Raw genomic sequence first — 16,790 nt, forward strand, 5'->3', positions numbered from 1 at the left:
CATTTTGTGTTCAATTATGTTATCTTTGACTAATAGTTAACAGTTTTTGATGAGCAGAAACATTTAAGTGTGACAAACATGTAAAAGAATAAGAAATCAGGAAGGGGGCAAATAGTTTTTCACAGCACTGTACATATACTGTGTTGTGTTTACCTTTTGACAGTTAAAAAAGAAAGGATGTTGCAATATGTAGTATTGCAGTTTAGCCACTAGATGTCTCACTACTATTATTAAGGATTCAGTTTTGTACAACTTGTTGGTTCCTCCCTGTGTATGTGTAAAGGGCACAGGCTTGTGTGATAAGCAAAACTAAAGCCTCTTAGCTATAATCTACCATGTGTGTCTGCAAATAGAAGAAACCTAACATAACAAACACATACAGTACTTCCTGACACCCATCTCTGGCTTTCTAGTCCTAATTGCATAGCTCCTAACTGTCCCTTTTTCAGAGGGACAGTCCCTTTTTGGGAGCCCTGTCCCTCTGTCCCTCTTTCACCCTCATTTGTCCCTCTTTCAGGACTTTGTCCCCCTTTCTATATAAATATATATATTTCTCTACTAAAAATGTGTTTGATTGACTCTAAACTTTATTCCCATCCTTTAAATTGATATATTACTAGTTTTAAAATGTTACTATGATGGAAAATTAACCAGGATAGAAATGACCAGTGTGGTTTGAATTATAAAACAACATATTTTTCGTATGAAATTTTTATGGTATGCGTGACTAGAGGTGTGGTCAGGGCGTGACCAGGGGTGTGACAGAGGCGTGGCTTAAGTGTCCCTTTTTTTCATCTCAAAAAGTTGGGAGGTATGCTAATTGTTAAATCAAACCTGTCCCTATCCTTCTCCCTAAGCCTCCTAATTAAACACACAACTAAGGCCTATTTTCCATGGGCATTTGATAGGCAGTGAAATGCCTCTCAAACTCTCACAACTGCTTGCTTGCTGCCTGATAGCTGCTTGTTGCTGCCTGGTAACTGCTCACTTCTGCCTGGTAACTGCTTGCTGAGCACACAGTTTGACTGCCTGTGCCCAGTGTCGTTGTTAGCATGTGTATCATTTAGGCACTGCAATTCAGGTAGTTGTTCAATATTGCCAATACCTAATGTTCAGATAAGCACAATAGCCAATATCCAGCACTCAGCTATATGGTGGTGGGGCAGGGAGGAGTAACAGGAGCACACCGTGTATATAATAACCCTAAAGTAAGCAAGGATCAGGAGCACCTGTATGGCAAAGAAGTGAATCGTGGTATGTCCAGACTTTATCCTTGTACCCTCAAGGATCAATTTATGTAATCAGTAAAGAGTTGGCACCACCAATCTGGTAATTATTATTTATTATTATTATTATTTATATAGCACCAACATCAATTAACTATCTGTATGTTTTTGGGATGTGGAGGGAACCAGAGTGCCCAAAGGAAACCTACGCAGACACAGGGAGAACATTAAAACTCCATGCAGATGTTGATCTGGCTGGAATTCAAACCGGGGACCCAGCGCTTTAAAGGGACACTTAAGCCAGGAATAAAAAATCAGTTTTACTTTCCTGGGGCTTCTAACAGTCCCCTCCAGCCGTCCTGTGCCCTCACAGTCACTCACAGAGCCTCCAGTCCCCCGCCGCCAGCTAGTTTCGTTTTCTCTGACAGGCCTGGCCACGTGTATTTTTCTTCATGTTCCCATCCACAATAGCGTCCTGCACCTGTGCAGGATGCTATTGAGGATGGGAACATAAAGAAGGATACGTGTGGTGAGGCCTGCGCAGGCGTAGAAAGCCCACCGACTCCCTGTCAGGGCCTGTCAGCGAAAACGAAACTAGCTGGCGCCGGGGGACCAGAGGCTCTGTGAGTGACTGCAAGGGCATGGGACGGCTGCAGGGGGCTGGTAGAAGCCCCAGGCAAGTACATTTTTTTATTCCTGACTTAAGTGTCCCTTTAAGGCTAGAGTGCTATCCACTATGCCATCGTGCTGCCCTGGTGATCAGCTCTTTTAGGCCTCTTTCCCATGAACTGTTGAACTGTGTGCTTAGCAAGCAGTTACCAGGCAGCAGTGAGCAGTTGTGAGAGTTTTAGAGGCGTTTCACTTCCAATCAACAGTCTGTGGAAAAGAGGCCTTAATGTATTATCACAGCAGATACAAGCAAGAAAGCAACAACATGTAATAGGTATAGTAGCTTTATTGCTTGTATCTGCAATAGTGGTACATAAAAAGAGCTAATTACCAGATTGGTGACTCCTTGTTATAATTACATAATACTTCTGAAGTAAACATGAACATTGGTTTATAGGTGCATACACACGTCAGATTTTTTCAAACGACTGGTTGTCGTTTGAACGTCCGGTCATTTGGACGTCAAATCGGGTGTGTGTACGGTCGGTTGTTCACCTGAGAAGACTGGTTCAAATCCAGTTTTATGATTTGACGTCCAAACGACCGGTCGTTTGGAAAAATCTGACGTGTGTATGAGCCTTAAAGGGAACCAGAGAGAAATGCTATGTTGAAATAGAAAAAAGCTTGTATACATACCTGGGGCTTCCTCCAGCCCCATAAGCCTGAATCGCTCCCACGCCGCCATCCTCCACTTCCTGGATCCGCCGGTACCGGGCCCGTCATTTCCGGCGGACGCGGCCATTTGTCCGCATCACAGGGGCTCCCTCCATACCCGTACGCATGCGGCTGCGCAGTAGGCAGCCGCACGCGTACCTGTATGGAGGGAGCCCCCTGTGATGCGGAGAATTGGCCGCGTCCGCCGGCCGACTTGCCGACTCGCGGCAATGACGGGACCCGGTACCGGTGGTTCCAGCAAGTGGAGGACGGCGGCGTGGGAGCGATCCAGGCGTATGGGGCTGGAGGAATCCCCAGGTATGTATACAAGCTTTTCTTCGTCCTCTCTGGTTCCCTTTAAGATGACTAATGCCATGTTATAGGCTTATTATCATACATTAGAAACCTGCTTGTTACAATGAGAAAATAAAAATATTTGTTCAAAAATGAAGTAGGTATGAATTATTTTTTTTACACTCTTTTATGGTAAAATGTTTTCACTCAGGTGTACATAATTGCTCATGTTCCCATTGGATTCCTACCGTTTACTATGTGGATTCCTGCAATGAGAAACAATTTCAACGAGAAGCTTGTGAAGATCTTCCGCACGTACAGTGACGTTATTGCTGGACAGTTTTATGGACATACTCACCGAGACAGTATCATGGTTCTTCAGGATGAAAAAGGTGATTTGTTTTTTTGTTTTCATAGAAAAAAATCTATCTGTATTTTTCACTGCAACTTTTCTAAAATTCAGTTTTCCTTTTATTATTTTGGTTTTGAATTTTGGAAAGATATTAGAACTTATTTGCAGATTTTGCTGCTGAGTGTCCGCTGGGAGCATTTCCAGGACCTCCATTGCATTACTATGAACCCTGGAGGTCCTAGGGCCAGGAAGTGGAACACAGCAAAAAAAATGAAAAACAAAAACAAGCAGGGATGCTATCAACAGGAATAGTTTTACTTCTTGCAAAGTAGGTTTCTAAGCAGTCTGCTAAACCAGTGTTCCCCAACCCTGTCCTCAACGCCCACCAACAGTGCATGTTTAGTGGAAATCCACAGAGGTCTTTAAAGGAATACTGTAGGGGGGGTCGGAGGAAAATGAGTTGAACTTAATGGTCTAATGGTCCCCCGCAGACATCCTGTACCCGCACAGCCACTCGCCGATGCTCCAGCCTCACCTCTGGTTCACTTCTGGAATTTCAGACTTTAAAGTCTGAAGACCACTGCGCCTGCGTTGCCATGTCCTTGCTCCCGCTGATGTCACCAGGAGCGTACTGTGCAGGCCCAGACCATACTGGCGGGGATGTAAATATTTACCTTCCCGGCTCCAGCGCAGGCGCAGTATTGGCTCTCCACTCTGAGATAGGTGGAAATAGTCGATCGCTGTCAGGCCGCTCACCTGCGCAGGCGCTAGTCTCCTTCGCCTTCGTAGTAGAGCAGACCCGATGGAGATCGGCTATTTTCAACTTATCTCCGCGCCGAGAGCCGCAACAGCCTCCCTCCGGAGCCAGGGAAGGTAAATAAATGTAGCTTTTCAGGCTTGTCGAGCCAGCATTGCAGGAGACTTCGGGAGAGCCAGCGCTGGATTGCATGCAGGGGTGGGGAAAGCCTCATTGTGACCCTGAGGCTTCCCCCTCTCGAGGTGAGTACCCCCGAGGGGAACTTTTTGTTGCAGAGTCTCTTTAATCAGCTCTGCTGAGACACTAATTACCTCACCTGTGCATGATTGTGGTTTCCTTCAAAACATGTACTGTTGGTGGGCCTTGAGGACAGGATTGGGGAACACTATCCTAAACTGTCCATTTTAAAATGCTCACAAAAAAACTAATATCAATGCTTAAAGGGTACCTGTAACCACTTTCAAGTTTTTATGTTGCCCACATTGGTATGTGTCAGTATGGTTGTGCACCCATCAGCGTTTCCTGTATTCTGCCAGTAAAATCAGTGCTAGGAGTGGGGAGGGGGTCTGTAGTGTTTTTTTTTTTTTGGGGGGGGGGGCGGTGTTAAGGTCAGGCATCACTGGGGGAGAATGGGGTTTAGGGTTAGGCTACAGCTGGGGGGCCAATGTTATGCAACACTAGGGGGGTCTTATGCAACACCACGAGGGATAAGGTAGTCACCACCAGGGGAAAGGGGTTAAAGTGGATCTAAACTCTTGCACAGCAGAGAAGGAAAAATACAGAGAAATTCTGACTGTGTTTACAGAGAACAGCCTATCTAATTATCCCTTATCAGAAAGTAATCAGCAAGTGTAAATGAGGGCTGGCAGCTCTGCCTAAACTGTGCTGTGTTGTGCCATAGCTCTGGGCTAAAATGTAAACACAGGAGGTTAACCACTTCTGTTCTCCCAGGAAGTAAACACTGTAGGAACTCTTTTGGATTTCTATAAGTTGTAATGAAGAAATGTTTTTTCTTTAGTGGTTATTATGCTGTTGCTTATCTTTTAGTGCAGAGAGGAAGTTCTGAGTTTAGTTCCGCTTTAAAGCAGAATATAACCCAGCATTTAATCTTTGCTCTAAAACATTATTTACAGCATATTATATGCAACCAGCATTTTTTTTTTACTTGACCAGCATTTGAAGGGTTACACACAGAGCTTGAAAGTTCAGTGCAGTGAAATGTGGACGCATCCGAACTTTAGAGAATGTAATCTTTTGTTTACTTAAATGTATCAAGTGAGGAATGTGACACATTCTCTGACTGTGCAGAGCTGGTGGAGACAGAGAAACACTGAAGCTTGTCTGGCTGCAATACAGCAATGAATAAAACCATCTCACAAAGCAAAAAACTATACTTTCAGGAACCTATAATTTCGAAATGAATAATAATACTTATGCACAAATGCAAATATGATAACCGTATGGCATATAAAAAGGAAAACATGTTTTTGTTGAATATTATGTCAGGGTTTTAAACCACTTTAAGTTTAGGCCCCATCAAGAGGTCTTAGGGTTAGACACCATCAAGGGTGTCTTAGGGCAAGGAGTCACTAGAGGGAGGGTACTGTGTGAGAGTAGGGTTGGACTAGGTCATAGTAAAATATTGATAAATATCACCAATATTTTACGATATGAATTGAGTATTAGAATAGTGGTAATTTTACGTATATTTTACTATCACCTTTTTCCAGAGCCCTTTTCCATGGGTGCCTTTATTTAATATCCGTCTGGTGTCCCACCCCCCTAGTATTAAGGGGGACTATTAGCCTCACCTCCTTCTTGAAGAACATGGATTTCAGGAAAAGGCCCCTGACCTAAATGCTGGGAATGAATTTGATTTGTGTGTGTGTAGGAGCCAGAAAGGGGAAGGTGGTGAGGGTGGGGTGGGGGGGTAGTGACATGTCTGTTGTTATGGAGGGGTGAAGAGGGATGAGGAGAAGCACACAACAGAGCAGCGGAGAGAGGAGGAGTACAATGCACTCATGGGTTCATCAGGCATCAGCCCTGCCTCCATGTGATTAATGCTCTTGTGTTACTCTGTGTTATTTCTTCACAATAAATAAGATGTATATTGCTGGTCAGTTATCTCTTTATAGAAGTTTATCACTTTTTGCAAATGACTATATCATTGCTTTACAAGATAAACAGTGCAAGAGCTAAACTAATCAACTGTACAACCTTAATCAAACCTTTGTCTATAGCACTTAATATAAATGAATGAACACTGTATCTACTGATTGCACATTACAGAGAAACCCATTGGATCTGTCTTTGTCGCACCGGCTGTAACACCAATTAAGTCAGCATCAGAAAAGGAGTCCAACAACCCAGGCTTCCGTTTGTACCAGTATGACACCCATTCTTACTCTCTACTGGTGAGTCCAAGTTAACTTCATTGCTAAAACCAATGAGCTTGATTCACTAAAACAAATAGCATGCCTTATCTGAGTTAACACGCCGTATCAGAGATAACACACATTGGCCTCAATTCACTAAGCTTAACTCCTGTCTTTAATAACTCTTCAGAGCTGTTTTACAGTTATCACAATTATATCACCATGGTGATAACTATAAAACAGCTCAGAAGAGTTATTAAAGACAGGAGTTAAGCTTAGTGAATTGAGGCCCTTATCAAAGTTAACACGCCTTATCAGAGTAGCATAGCGAGCTTTACGAACCCGCAGGGGCTCAGGGCAGGATGAGTGTAGCTCTCGTCATTGCCAATTAGCAGGCATAAGTTTGTAGCGCTCACTATGCTACTCTGATAAGGCGTGTTAACTTTGATAAGTCATGTCATCTCTGACAAGGCATGTTAACTTGGATAAGGCATGTTATTTGTCTTAGTGAATGAAGCCCAATGGGTGCTCCTGATCCTTGCTTACTTTAGCATTACAGTTGTCAGGCTTCTAATATAAACAATCTAACTTTTCAATGTAATGTTACTGTATTAGCAATCACTTTATTTTTCTCCTCCTCATTGACTCCCATCCTCGGAGGGTAAGTAACATAAAATGGTGGTGATCTGGCTCGGAGTCCATATTTCCTATCGTAAAGCACACCTGAAATGAGAGGAATATGGAGGCTGCCATATTTATTTCCAGTTAACAAATAACAGTTGCTTTGCAACTGCCCATCTTTCATACATAGGTCTTGATTCACTAACCGGCGCTAAGTGTTAGCGCCGGTGTGAAAAGCCCTTTTTGGCCGCTAGTGTGCGCAAACCTACTTTGCGTGCTGCCCCGTGCACTGCGGGTGCACAGATATTAGTGCGCGGTGTGACGATAACATTGCACCAGCTGGACCTTAAAAGTCGCACCCGATGCGACGAAAATGACGCATCGGATGCCCCCGAAGTGGCGCATCACAGCGCTGCTTAACGGGCACCTGATGCGTCATTTTCGAAGCATCAGGTGCGACTTACCCGCGCTAGTGAGCGGGATTGTTTCAACTGTGTGGGCGCAAACCACCTAACGCCATGGTTTGCGTACACTAACACTTAGGGCACACTAGTGAATCAAGCCCATAGTGTCTTAACACCTAAAACAAGCATGCAGCTATTCCAGTCAGACTTCATTCAAACATCTGATCTGCATGCTTGTTCAGGGTCTATGGCTAAAATTATTAGAGGCAGAAGATCAGCAGGATAGCCAGGAAGTTTGAATATGTTCAAAAGGAAATACATATGCCAGCCTCCATATCTCTCTCAATTCAGGTGTCCTTTAACTACTTGCTGCATCTTGTGCACTATATCTACACCCTGCAGGACTTCATCTGAAGTCCCAGGGACATATAGTTAGGTCCATAAATATTGGGAAATTGACACAATTCTAACATTTTTGGCTCTAAACACTACCACAACGGATTTGAAATGAAATGAACATGATGTGCTTTAACTGTAGACTGTCAGCATTAATTTGGTATTTACATCCAAATCAGGTAAACGGTATAGGAATTACCACAGTTTACATATGTGCCTCCCACTTATTAAGAGAGCAAAAGTAATGGGGCAGTTGGCTTCTCAGCTGTTCCATTGCCAGGTGTGTGTTACTCCCTCATTATCACAATTACAATGAGCAGATAAAGGTCCAGAGTTCATTTCAAGTGTGCGATTTACATTTGGAATCTGTTGCTGTCAACTCTCTAGATGAGATCCAAAGAGCTTTCACTATTAGTGAAGCAAGCCATCATTTTGCTGAAAAGACAAAACAAACTCATCAGAGAAATAGCAAAAACATTAGACGTGGCCAAAACAACTGTCTGGAACATTCTTAAAAATAATGAAAGCACTGGTGAACTTAGCAACACCAAAAGACCTGGAAGACCACAGAAAACAACTGTGATGGATGACTGAAGAATTCTTTCCCTGGTGAAGAAAACACCCTTCACAACAGTTGGCCAGATAAAGAACTCTTTCCAGGAGGTAGGTGTATACAAGTCAATCATCAAGCAAAAACTTCACCAGATTGAATGCAGAGAGTTCACCACAAGATGTAAACCATTGGTGAGCCTCAAAAACAGGAAGGCCAGATTAGAGTTTGCCAAATGACATCTAAAAAAAGCTTTCACAGTTCTGGAACAACATCCTATGGACAGATGAGACCAAGATTAACTTATAACAGAGTGATGGGAAGAGAAGAGCATGAAGGAAAGAACTGCTCATGATCCTAAGCATACCACATTATCACTGAAGCATGGTGGTGGTAGTGTCATAGCGTGGGCATGTATGGCTGCCAATGGAACTGGTTGTCTTGTATTTGATGATGTGACTGCTTACAAAGGCAGCAGGATGAATCCAGAAGTGTTTATCTGCTCATATTCAGCCAGATGCTTCAGAACTCATTGGAAGGCACTTCACGGTGCAAATGGACAATAACCCAAAGCATACTGCAAAAGCAACCAAAGAGTTTTTGAAGGGAAAGAAAAGGAATGTTATGCAATGGCCAAGTCAATCACCTGACCTGAATCTGATTGAGCATGCATTTCACTTGCTGAAGACAAAACTGAAGGGAAAATGCCCCAAGAACAAGTAGAGGCCTGGGAGAGCATCACCAGGGATGAAACCCAGCATCTGGTGATGTCTATGCATTCCAGACTTCAGGCTGTAAATGACTGCAAAGGATTTGCAACCAAGTATTAAAAAGTGAAAGTTTGATTTATGATTTTTATTCTGTTCCATCACTTTTGCTCCCTTAACATGTGGGAGGCACATATGCAAACTGTTATAATTCCTACACCGTTCACCTGATTTGGATGTAAATACTCTCAAATTAAAGCTGACAGTCTGCAGTTAAAGCACATTATGTTTGTTTCATTTCAAATCCATTGTGGTTGTGTATAGAGTCAAAAATGTTAGAATTGTGTAGATGTCCCAATATTTATGGTTCTGACTGTAGATATTCCTCCACATCGCCTCTGTGCAGGTTCCCTGCACGCTCCTGCGTACGTTCTCGTCGCCGCCCGTTAGTACGGAGATCAGTGAATAGGAACACAGTTCCCATTCACCGATCAAGGTGCCTGTGTCAATGATTGCCAGCAAGAGATGCCTGCGGTCATTGACAAAAACAAAAGTACAGTAATACATACACACATTACTTCCTCTGTGTACTGGTGTTCAGTACACAAGAGGAATAAGAGGAGGGGAGGACATCCAGTGGCCAAATAGTATTTCTAAATAAAATTTTGTCACCATACATTGTACTAGAGAAATATTTTAAATATTGTAATAACCAGGACAAATGGGGAAAAATGTATGGGTTTTTCCCACAATAGAACATTTTAGTTTAAAACTCTAATGGCCAAAAAATGAGAAATAATGAATAATTTGTTTCTTATTATTCTCGTTAAAGTGCATTTAGAATAAAATAATTCTTGGTGAAATTTACCACCCAAAGAAAGCCTAATTGGTGGCAAAACCCCCCAAGGTATAGATAATTTCATTGTGATAAGTAGTGATTAAGTTATTGGCGAATGAAAGAGAGAAGCGCTGAAAGGAGAAAATTGCTCTTGTCCTTAAAGAGACTCAGAGACAACAGAAAGTACAGCTCTGATACTTACCTGGGGCTTTCTCCCACCCCTAAAACATGTCTAAGTCCCACACCATCCTCCCATGGTCTGCCGTTCAGTTATGGTGAGCTCCGTTATCAGGCTCAGTCGATGCCAGTCAGGGTCTACTGCGCATGCACAGACCTCCCGCGCATGAGCAGTAGACCGGGAATGATGTCACTGAGCCTGGTAACGGAGCTCACCGCGGCTGAATGGCAGACCGTGGTAGGACGGTGTGGGACTTAGACGTGTTTATGGGGCGGGAGGAAGCCCCTGGTAAGTATCAGAGCTGTACTTTCTTTCGTCTCTGAGGCTCTTTAAGGGGAAGCACCCTTGGTGGTTAACTAGTTAAACATGAAAACATGGATCTGTAAAAAAAAACCCCACTTTAGACAGATCAGACAGAGAGCCAGATCACCACTGTCTCATTAGTATCGTTATATGGGCAGATGGAAGCATAATTACCATTAAAGTGGTCTGAAACTCTGACATAACATTCAATAAAAAATGTGTTTTCCTACTTTTTATTACCCATACAGTTACCATATTTGCTTTTGTGCACAAATAATATTGTTCATTAACAAATTACAAGTTCCCAAAGTACAGTTTATTTGCTTTGAAAGCTGCCATTTCATTTTATTCAAGCTGCTTTTTATTATATATTAAAATATTCTAGTGAGCTGTTCTGAACAGTGTGCATGCTTGAAGCAGAGAGAGCTTGTTTTCAGTTGTTACACACAATGGGCCTGATGCAATTGTTAGACTCGCCAGCGTTAAACGCTGGTGAGTCCGATAATCAGGCGACAATAAAGTCGCCTGATCCAATTGCATTTAGCCCTAGGCAGGGTGTTAAAAAAACTCGCTTGGGCGATATTATCAGCCAGCAAGTTCCTTACACCCTATCCTATTGCACTTTGCATGTTTCCAGGAAGCGACATGAGCGTTAGCTTAGACGTGCAGAAAACAGGTCTAAACATGCTAACGCACGTCATCGCCGCTGCATTAAAGGAGACCCCCAGATGCAGCGACAGATGTTCGGCGAGTTGTGCACATGTGTGGGGAGCGAGGCCGTGGTGCTGATGGACAGCACCACAGGGTAAACCTCGCTCCCCATCGCACGGTAATACGGAGCATCGCTCAGGCTTTCACCTGAGTAATGCTCCCTTACGATCGGCCATTGCACAAGTGAAACTGGCAATAGGATTTGCCGGTAATCCTCGTACGATGGCAAGGTGATAAGTAACTCGCATCTGCAAGCTACTTATCACTTGGAATAGCATCAGGCCCAATGTAACAACATCAGAATGTAAACAAAAAATGTTATCTCCTCTCTGGATGCAGATCTTAAAGGTATCATCAGGAGATATTACAAAAATCTGCTTTACTCACCTGGGGCTTTCTCCAGCCCCTTGCAGCCGACTGTCACCTCACTCTCCGCCGATGCCCCGCTGTCGCCGTACGGTGCAGAGGACAACTGTGAGGTCGCCCTTACTTGTGCCTGCGTCAAATGTCAAATACAGCCACGTTGTCTGCGGCTTAATGAGCAGGCGCAAAACTACTGCACCTGCGCAGTAAGCCATGGAGAAAGTGGCTGTGATTGACAGCGGCGATTGATGCAGGCGCAGTAAGGGCAGTAGCGTTCCTTCCATTGGGCGCAAGGGGGCGGGGTGCCCCGGGTGATTGACAGGGAGGGGGGTGTCACAAAGCAAGGTTGCCAATCGTCCATCTAAACTAATCATCTGAAATTAATCTTGTCTGTGCATTGGTTTGTGAGCAATCGCATAGCTGCTGCTATTACAGCGTGGTTCAGCAAGCCTGAACAGTAACAACAGACATATCAGGGTGCTGCCGCCTCCTTCTCCTCCCTCCCTCCAATCAGAAACATTCTTTTCCGGCTGTCAGCTCTCTCCAGCCAATAGAAGTGAGAGACACAGCCAAGCAAACTCCGCCCCCACAGCCCCGAAGTTCGAGTCTCAGCCAGCATGGAGAGAAGGTAATTAAGTGCTCCAACTGACCTGCATCACTGTCCTCAGTTCTGCAATCCCCTTCTTTTCCCTGCTGCTCACACAGCCTGTCAGCATACATACAGCACTCCTGGAAGCCACGAGGAAGCTGATCAGTGTGATCAGCTGGAGGAATCCTCAGTGCTCTGGACTGTGCTAGGCAGCGTTGGATGGGGTCACAGGAGGGATGGGAGCAGGGAAGCCAGTCTATAGGCAGGGCATGGGGGTTATTTACATTGAGAAGGAGTGATTCACAGCTGAAAGCTGAGCTGACCTATAAAATCACATAGAATCCTGCTCTGAAAGGTAAATTTGTATTGTTTTGCTTTATAATGGCTTGTTGTGAGCTGCTCTGATGATCAGGCAGGCAGCTTTCTCCTATATTGACTATAGAAGCTGGGTTCTATAGATTGTGAGCTGGCCTGAGGACAATTAAAGTGTACCAAAGCTGCCTGATAATAAAAGTGTTAAACATACCTTGAGCTTCCTCCAGCCCCATGCCCACCGATCGCTCCTATGCCGCAATCCTCCGCTGCCTGCAGCTCCAGTACCTGGTCCCATAACTTCCTGCAGTCGCAGCCAGTCTGATACAAGAGAAGTGCGCTCTATGTATCTCTCCAGCGGCTGCCAGAGAGATACATAGAGAGCGCACTTCTCTTGCACAGACTGACCGTGACTGGAGGAAGTTATGGGACCAGGTACTGGAGCTGCGGGCAGCGGAGGATTGCGGCATAGGAGCGTTCCGTGCGAATGAGGCTGGAGGAAGCCCCAGGTATGTATAACACTTTTATTATTAGGCAGCTCTGAATGGGAGCTAAAGGGAGTCGGATGGGAAGCAGCGCAAGAAGGAGGGCCAGAGAAGGGGGAACCAGACCCCCCCTCACCTGGGTCCCTTCCTCCCCGCTGCAGGTATGCAGGATATACTTCACCTGACTCCTGCGTTCCAAGCGCTGGAGCGCTGTGTCACCATCATGTGCCACAGGTCTCCGCCTTCAATGTCGCTCACTGTGCTTCAGCTAATCAGGAAGCACAGTGAGCGGCATTGAAGGCGGAGACCTGTGGCAAGTGACTGTGACGCAGCGCTTGGAACGCAGGAGTCAGGTGAAGTATTCCCTGCCCACTGGGCCTGCCGCATATCTGGAGGGGGGAGAGCATGGAAGGAGGGGACCCAGGTGTGTGTGTGTGTGTGTGTGTGTGTGTGTGGGGGGGGGGGGTTGGCATTACCCACCTTGGCGCCCTTAGTATGCTGCACTCTCTCCTATTTTTTGGGTGTGGGGGGGGGGTGTCTTTAAATACCCAGCACCGGGTGTCAAATGCCCTAGGTACGCCACTGAGTAAGGGCGACCTCGTGGTTGTCCTCTGCACCGTGCTGCGACAGCGGAGCAGTGGCAGAGAGCGGAGGTGACAGCGTGGGACAGTCGGCTGCAAGGGGCTGGAGAAAGCCCCAGGTGAGTAAAGGAGATTTTTGTAAAATCGCCTGATGATTCCTTTAAGCTGAAGGAGCTTTCCAGTGCAGAGCAAAGTGGTGTGTTTAACAGTTTGAATGATGTTCTGCTACAAATTTGTTTTGTGATAGTAGGTATAAAGATGTAAAGAATCTTTTAGGGCAAAGAAGAATTGCTGAGTTTCAGACCACTTTGAACAAAAAACGTATGGTTCTGATAATACTGGCTAGTCTGTTAACTACGTGCATATGAATGTACTTACACTTTAAGGAAATAAATACATAATGTGCAAAGAATGTTTTTTTCATGAAGGTCTTCCTATTTGACCTCAAGCAGGTGCTTACACTGTAGAAGATTATTATTGTACTTTCCATTACTTCAATTAAACTGTTCTGTAACCTTTAATTGATTGGTTGCCACAAGTAAAAAGTGTTTCTTTCCACCATTTTGTAAAGATTACCGTAGTTCTCCTTTTACATTAAACTTAAAAATACAAATATCTTTATTATATTCTAAAAAGAATAAATGATTACTAACAAACATTTCATTAACCACTTTACCTCCCTTGCTACGCTTATCTACTCCCCACAAAACTTTACTTGAAGCTCAGGGGAGTAGAGGCGTACTTGTGGTAAAAAGTGTGCTGTATGCCCAATAAGCTATCTGATTATGTATATAGGGTATCATTTTAACCGTGACAAGTGAGAAAATAGATTTTGTGTTGTTTGACAACTAAGGGATAAGTCATGTGATTTTTTTTTTACCAGAAAACTGAATGAAAAGCAATAAAACTGTTATTTTCATGTACTCTATACCCCTAAATAAATACTTGTAAAAAAAACAAGTTACAGCATTGAAAAGAGAATACACAGTTACCCTAGGGACTTAGCTTTTAAAATATGTATGCCATGAGAGTGTATTACTGTTAATCATGAAGATAAGGGCTTTTAATTACTGATAGAGTACAATGAGAAAACAAAAACACAAACCAGAAACGAATATATTATCGCCATACATTGTACTAGGAACATTATTTAAATGTTGAGATAACCAGGACAAATTAGCAAATACAATGTGTGGGTTTTACCTATGGTAACATTGCTTATTTGAAAACTATAGTGCATGGAAATGGAGAAATAGTGTCTTTTTTCTTTTTTTTTTCTCATTTTTTCCTTTAAAATGCACAGATAATAGCATAATTACTAAAAGCAAATATCACCCTCACAAAGCATAATTTGTGGCAAAAAAACCAAGATATAGATCATTTACATCTGATGAGTAGCAATAAAGTTATTGGTGAATGAATGGGAGGAGCGCTGAAATGTGAAAATTGCTCTGGTTTTTAAGCAAAAAACCCTGTGGTGCTGAAGTGGTTAAAAAATGATTTGGAGTGGTCACCCCATTCACACACCATGCTACCCATACGAACACAACACACATAACAACCAGTAACGGCACCAAGGTGGGAGAACTCACACACAGCTGTACAGTGCCCTAGTGAGCTCACTAAATGGACACAACTTGCAATAAATTGAGGACAAGGATGTTGTACTTGGACTCTCTATACTAGTAGGTGAACTCCATGCCTGTATGAACAAGTACTTAGTGCATGAAGTTCAACAAGAGCAAATGCTCTAACAGCAGACTAAATAAGGCCGGCACATTGATTGCAAGCGAACAGTATTGAAGTGCTGTATATAAAAGTAGCATATAGCAGTTCAAATGCAAATTGCACTAACTATGCAGAGACAAGGTTGGTTCACCATATAGTGTACCAGGGTTCCGTGTTTGCGGAGAATAGGATGGCAAAAGTCCAATTCCAATGACTTCTAGGAGATTAATGATGGTGAAGTCGGTCACAGAGTCCGAGAAATTCAGGTCTAGCAAGGCTGACACAGTCCATGCCCATTGTCTACCGATAGCCACAGGGCCGATGGGAATTGTTGCCAAGGATATATCCTGGGGTGTGCCAAGTTGTGCAATACCATGTAGAGGTCTAAGGCAGCACGACGTATGGGCTAGGCAGTGCCACTCCATGTCGCTACCTACTTTAAGTGACAGCAGTGTAGGAAAAAGTGATTTATAGTGCATTTTGCTCCGGGACAAATATACATTTACCATATTTCTTTGTTTCATTAATGACAAAATATGTGATACAACATTTTTCTAATTGAGTAGAAAGTAACACAAAATATATTAATGGTTTCATTTCTTATTTAGGATCTTTGGAGTTACTACTTAAATCTCACAGATGCAAACATAAAAGGGGATGCTTCTTGGAAGCTGGAATACATTATGACCAAAGAGTACACCATAAAGGATCTGACGCCAGAAAGCCTGTATGAACTTGCCAAACGATTTCAAAAACCAAATAGCACAGACTTTGAAACCTACTACAGGAATTACATTGTGAACTTTGATGCCCCTACAGGATGTGACACACAATGCAAAGAGCGACAGACATGTGCAATCCTGAATGTAGATATGGATTCTTATTTTGATTGTATGATTTACACATTACAACATAATCTGGGAGCCCAATGAAATCTGCAACAACAACGTACAAAATAGTACAAACAAGTTATCTTCTTGTGTTTTTCACTTCTCAAAGAGTTTGCAGTGAATGTAGCTAAAGGGAGAACTAAAGGCAAGTAAAGAAAGCAGCCCAACCTATCTCTTTTAGTAATATTGTTATTAAGATATTATGCCCATCCTATTCATTTTTTCTCCTTTCTTTTCTCTTGGGGGATAATTTAAATTTTCTGTTTTAAAATAACTTTTCAACACTCTGCAATTTAAAAAGTACCAAGAAGTAGGTAAAAAAATACTGTCAAAATTATTCTGAGGATTTTCTTGCTTGCTGGTGGCTTCAATATCGTTTTATAATGTGAACACATCACCTAGGAGAAAACTTTAGAGAAAAGGCATTGGATTGGGTCCATTAAACTTACCCCGAGGACCAGGGTTACAAATACAGAATATTTGCATTGCAATTGTTACCATTGCTTTACTTGATGCTTTCCCTTCCTACACAGCCTTCCAGCACTTAAAGATGAACTCCAATTAAAATAAAGTAATAAAAAAGTGCTTAATTTTTTCAATAATTATGTATAAATGATTTAGTCAGTGTTTGCCCATTTACATTCAGACGGTTATCACATGGTGACATTTTTACTGCTGGCAGGTGATGTCACTGGAAGGAGATGCTGCTTGCTTTTTTGGCAGTTGGAAACAGCTGTTATTTACCACAATGCAACAAGGTTCCCACAGTGTGATGTTAGTACCTCAGAGCTGTGAGGCGCTGATATC

At 43.2% G+C, this 16,790-nt stretch overlaps 1 protein-coding gene across 2 annotated transcripts in view; it reads left to right on the forward strand.

The window, feature by feature from the left end:
* The window catches only part of SMPDL3A (sphingomyelin phosphodiesterase acid like 3A), an 86,235-nt gene extending 69,650 nt beyond the window's left edge, over positions 1 to 16,585 (forward strand). For both annotated transcript variants that reach the window (XM_068231394.1, XM_068231396.1), the window contains 3 exons: positions 3,055 to 3,235; positions 6,242 to 6,366; positions 15,702 to 16,585. In XM_068231394.1, the coding sequence (XP_068087495.1) occupies positions 3,055 to 3,235; positions 6,242 to 6,366; positions 15,702 to 16,025 (630 nt within the window). In that variant the 3' untranslated portion in view covers positions 16,026 to 16,585. The remainder of the gene's footprint in view (positions 1 to 3,054; positions 3,236 to 6,241; positions 6,367 to 15,701) is intronic.
* Positions 16,586 to 16,790: the final 205 nt, after the last annotated feature.

This window comes from Hyperolius riggenbachi, chromosome 4, assembly GCF_040937935.1.
Source record: "Hyperolius riggenbachi isolate aHypRig1 chromosome 4, aHypRig1.pri, whole genome shotgun sequence".
In the NCBI taxonomy this organism is placed as follows: domain Eukaryota; kingdom Metazoa; phylum Chordata; class Amphibia; order Anura; family Hyperoliidae; genus Hyperolius; species Hyperolius riggenbachi.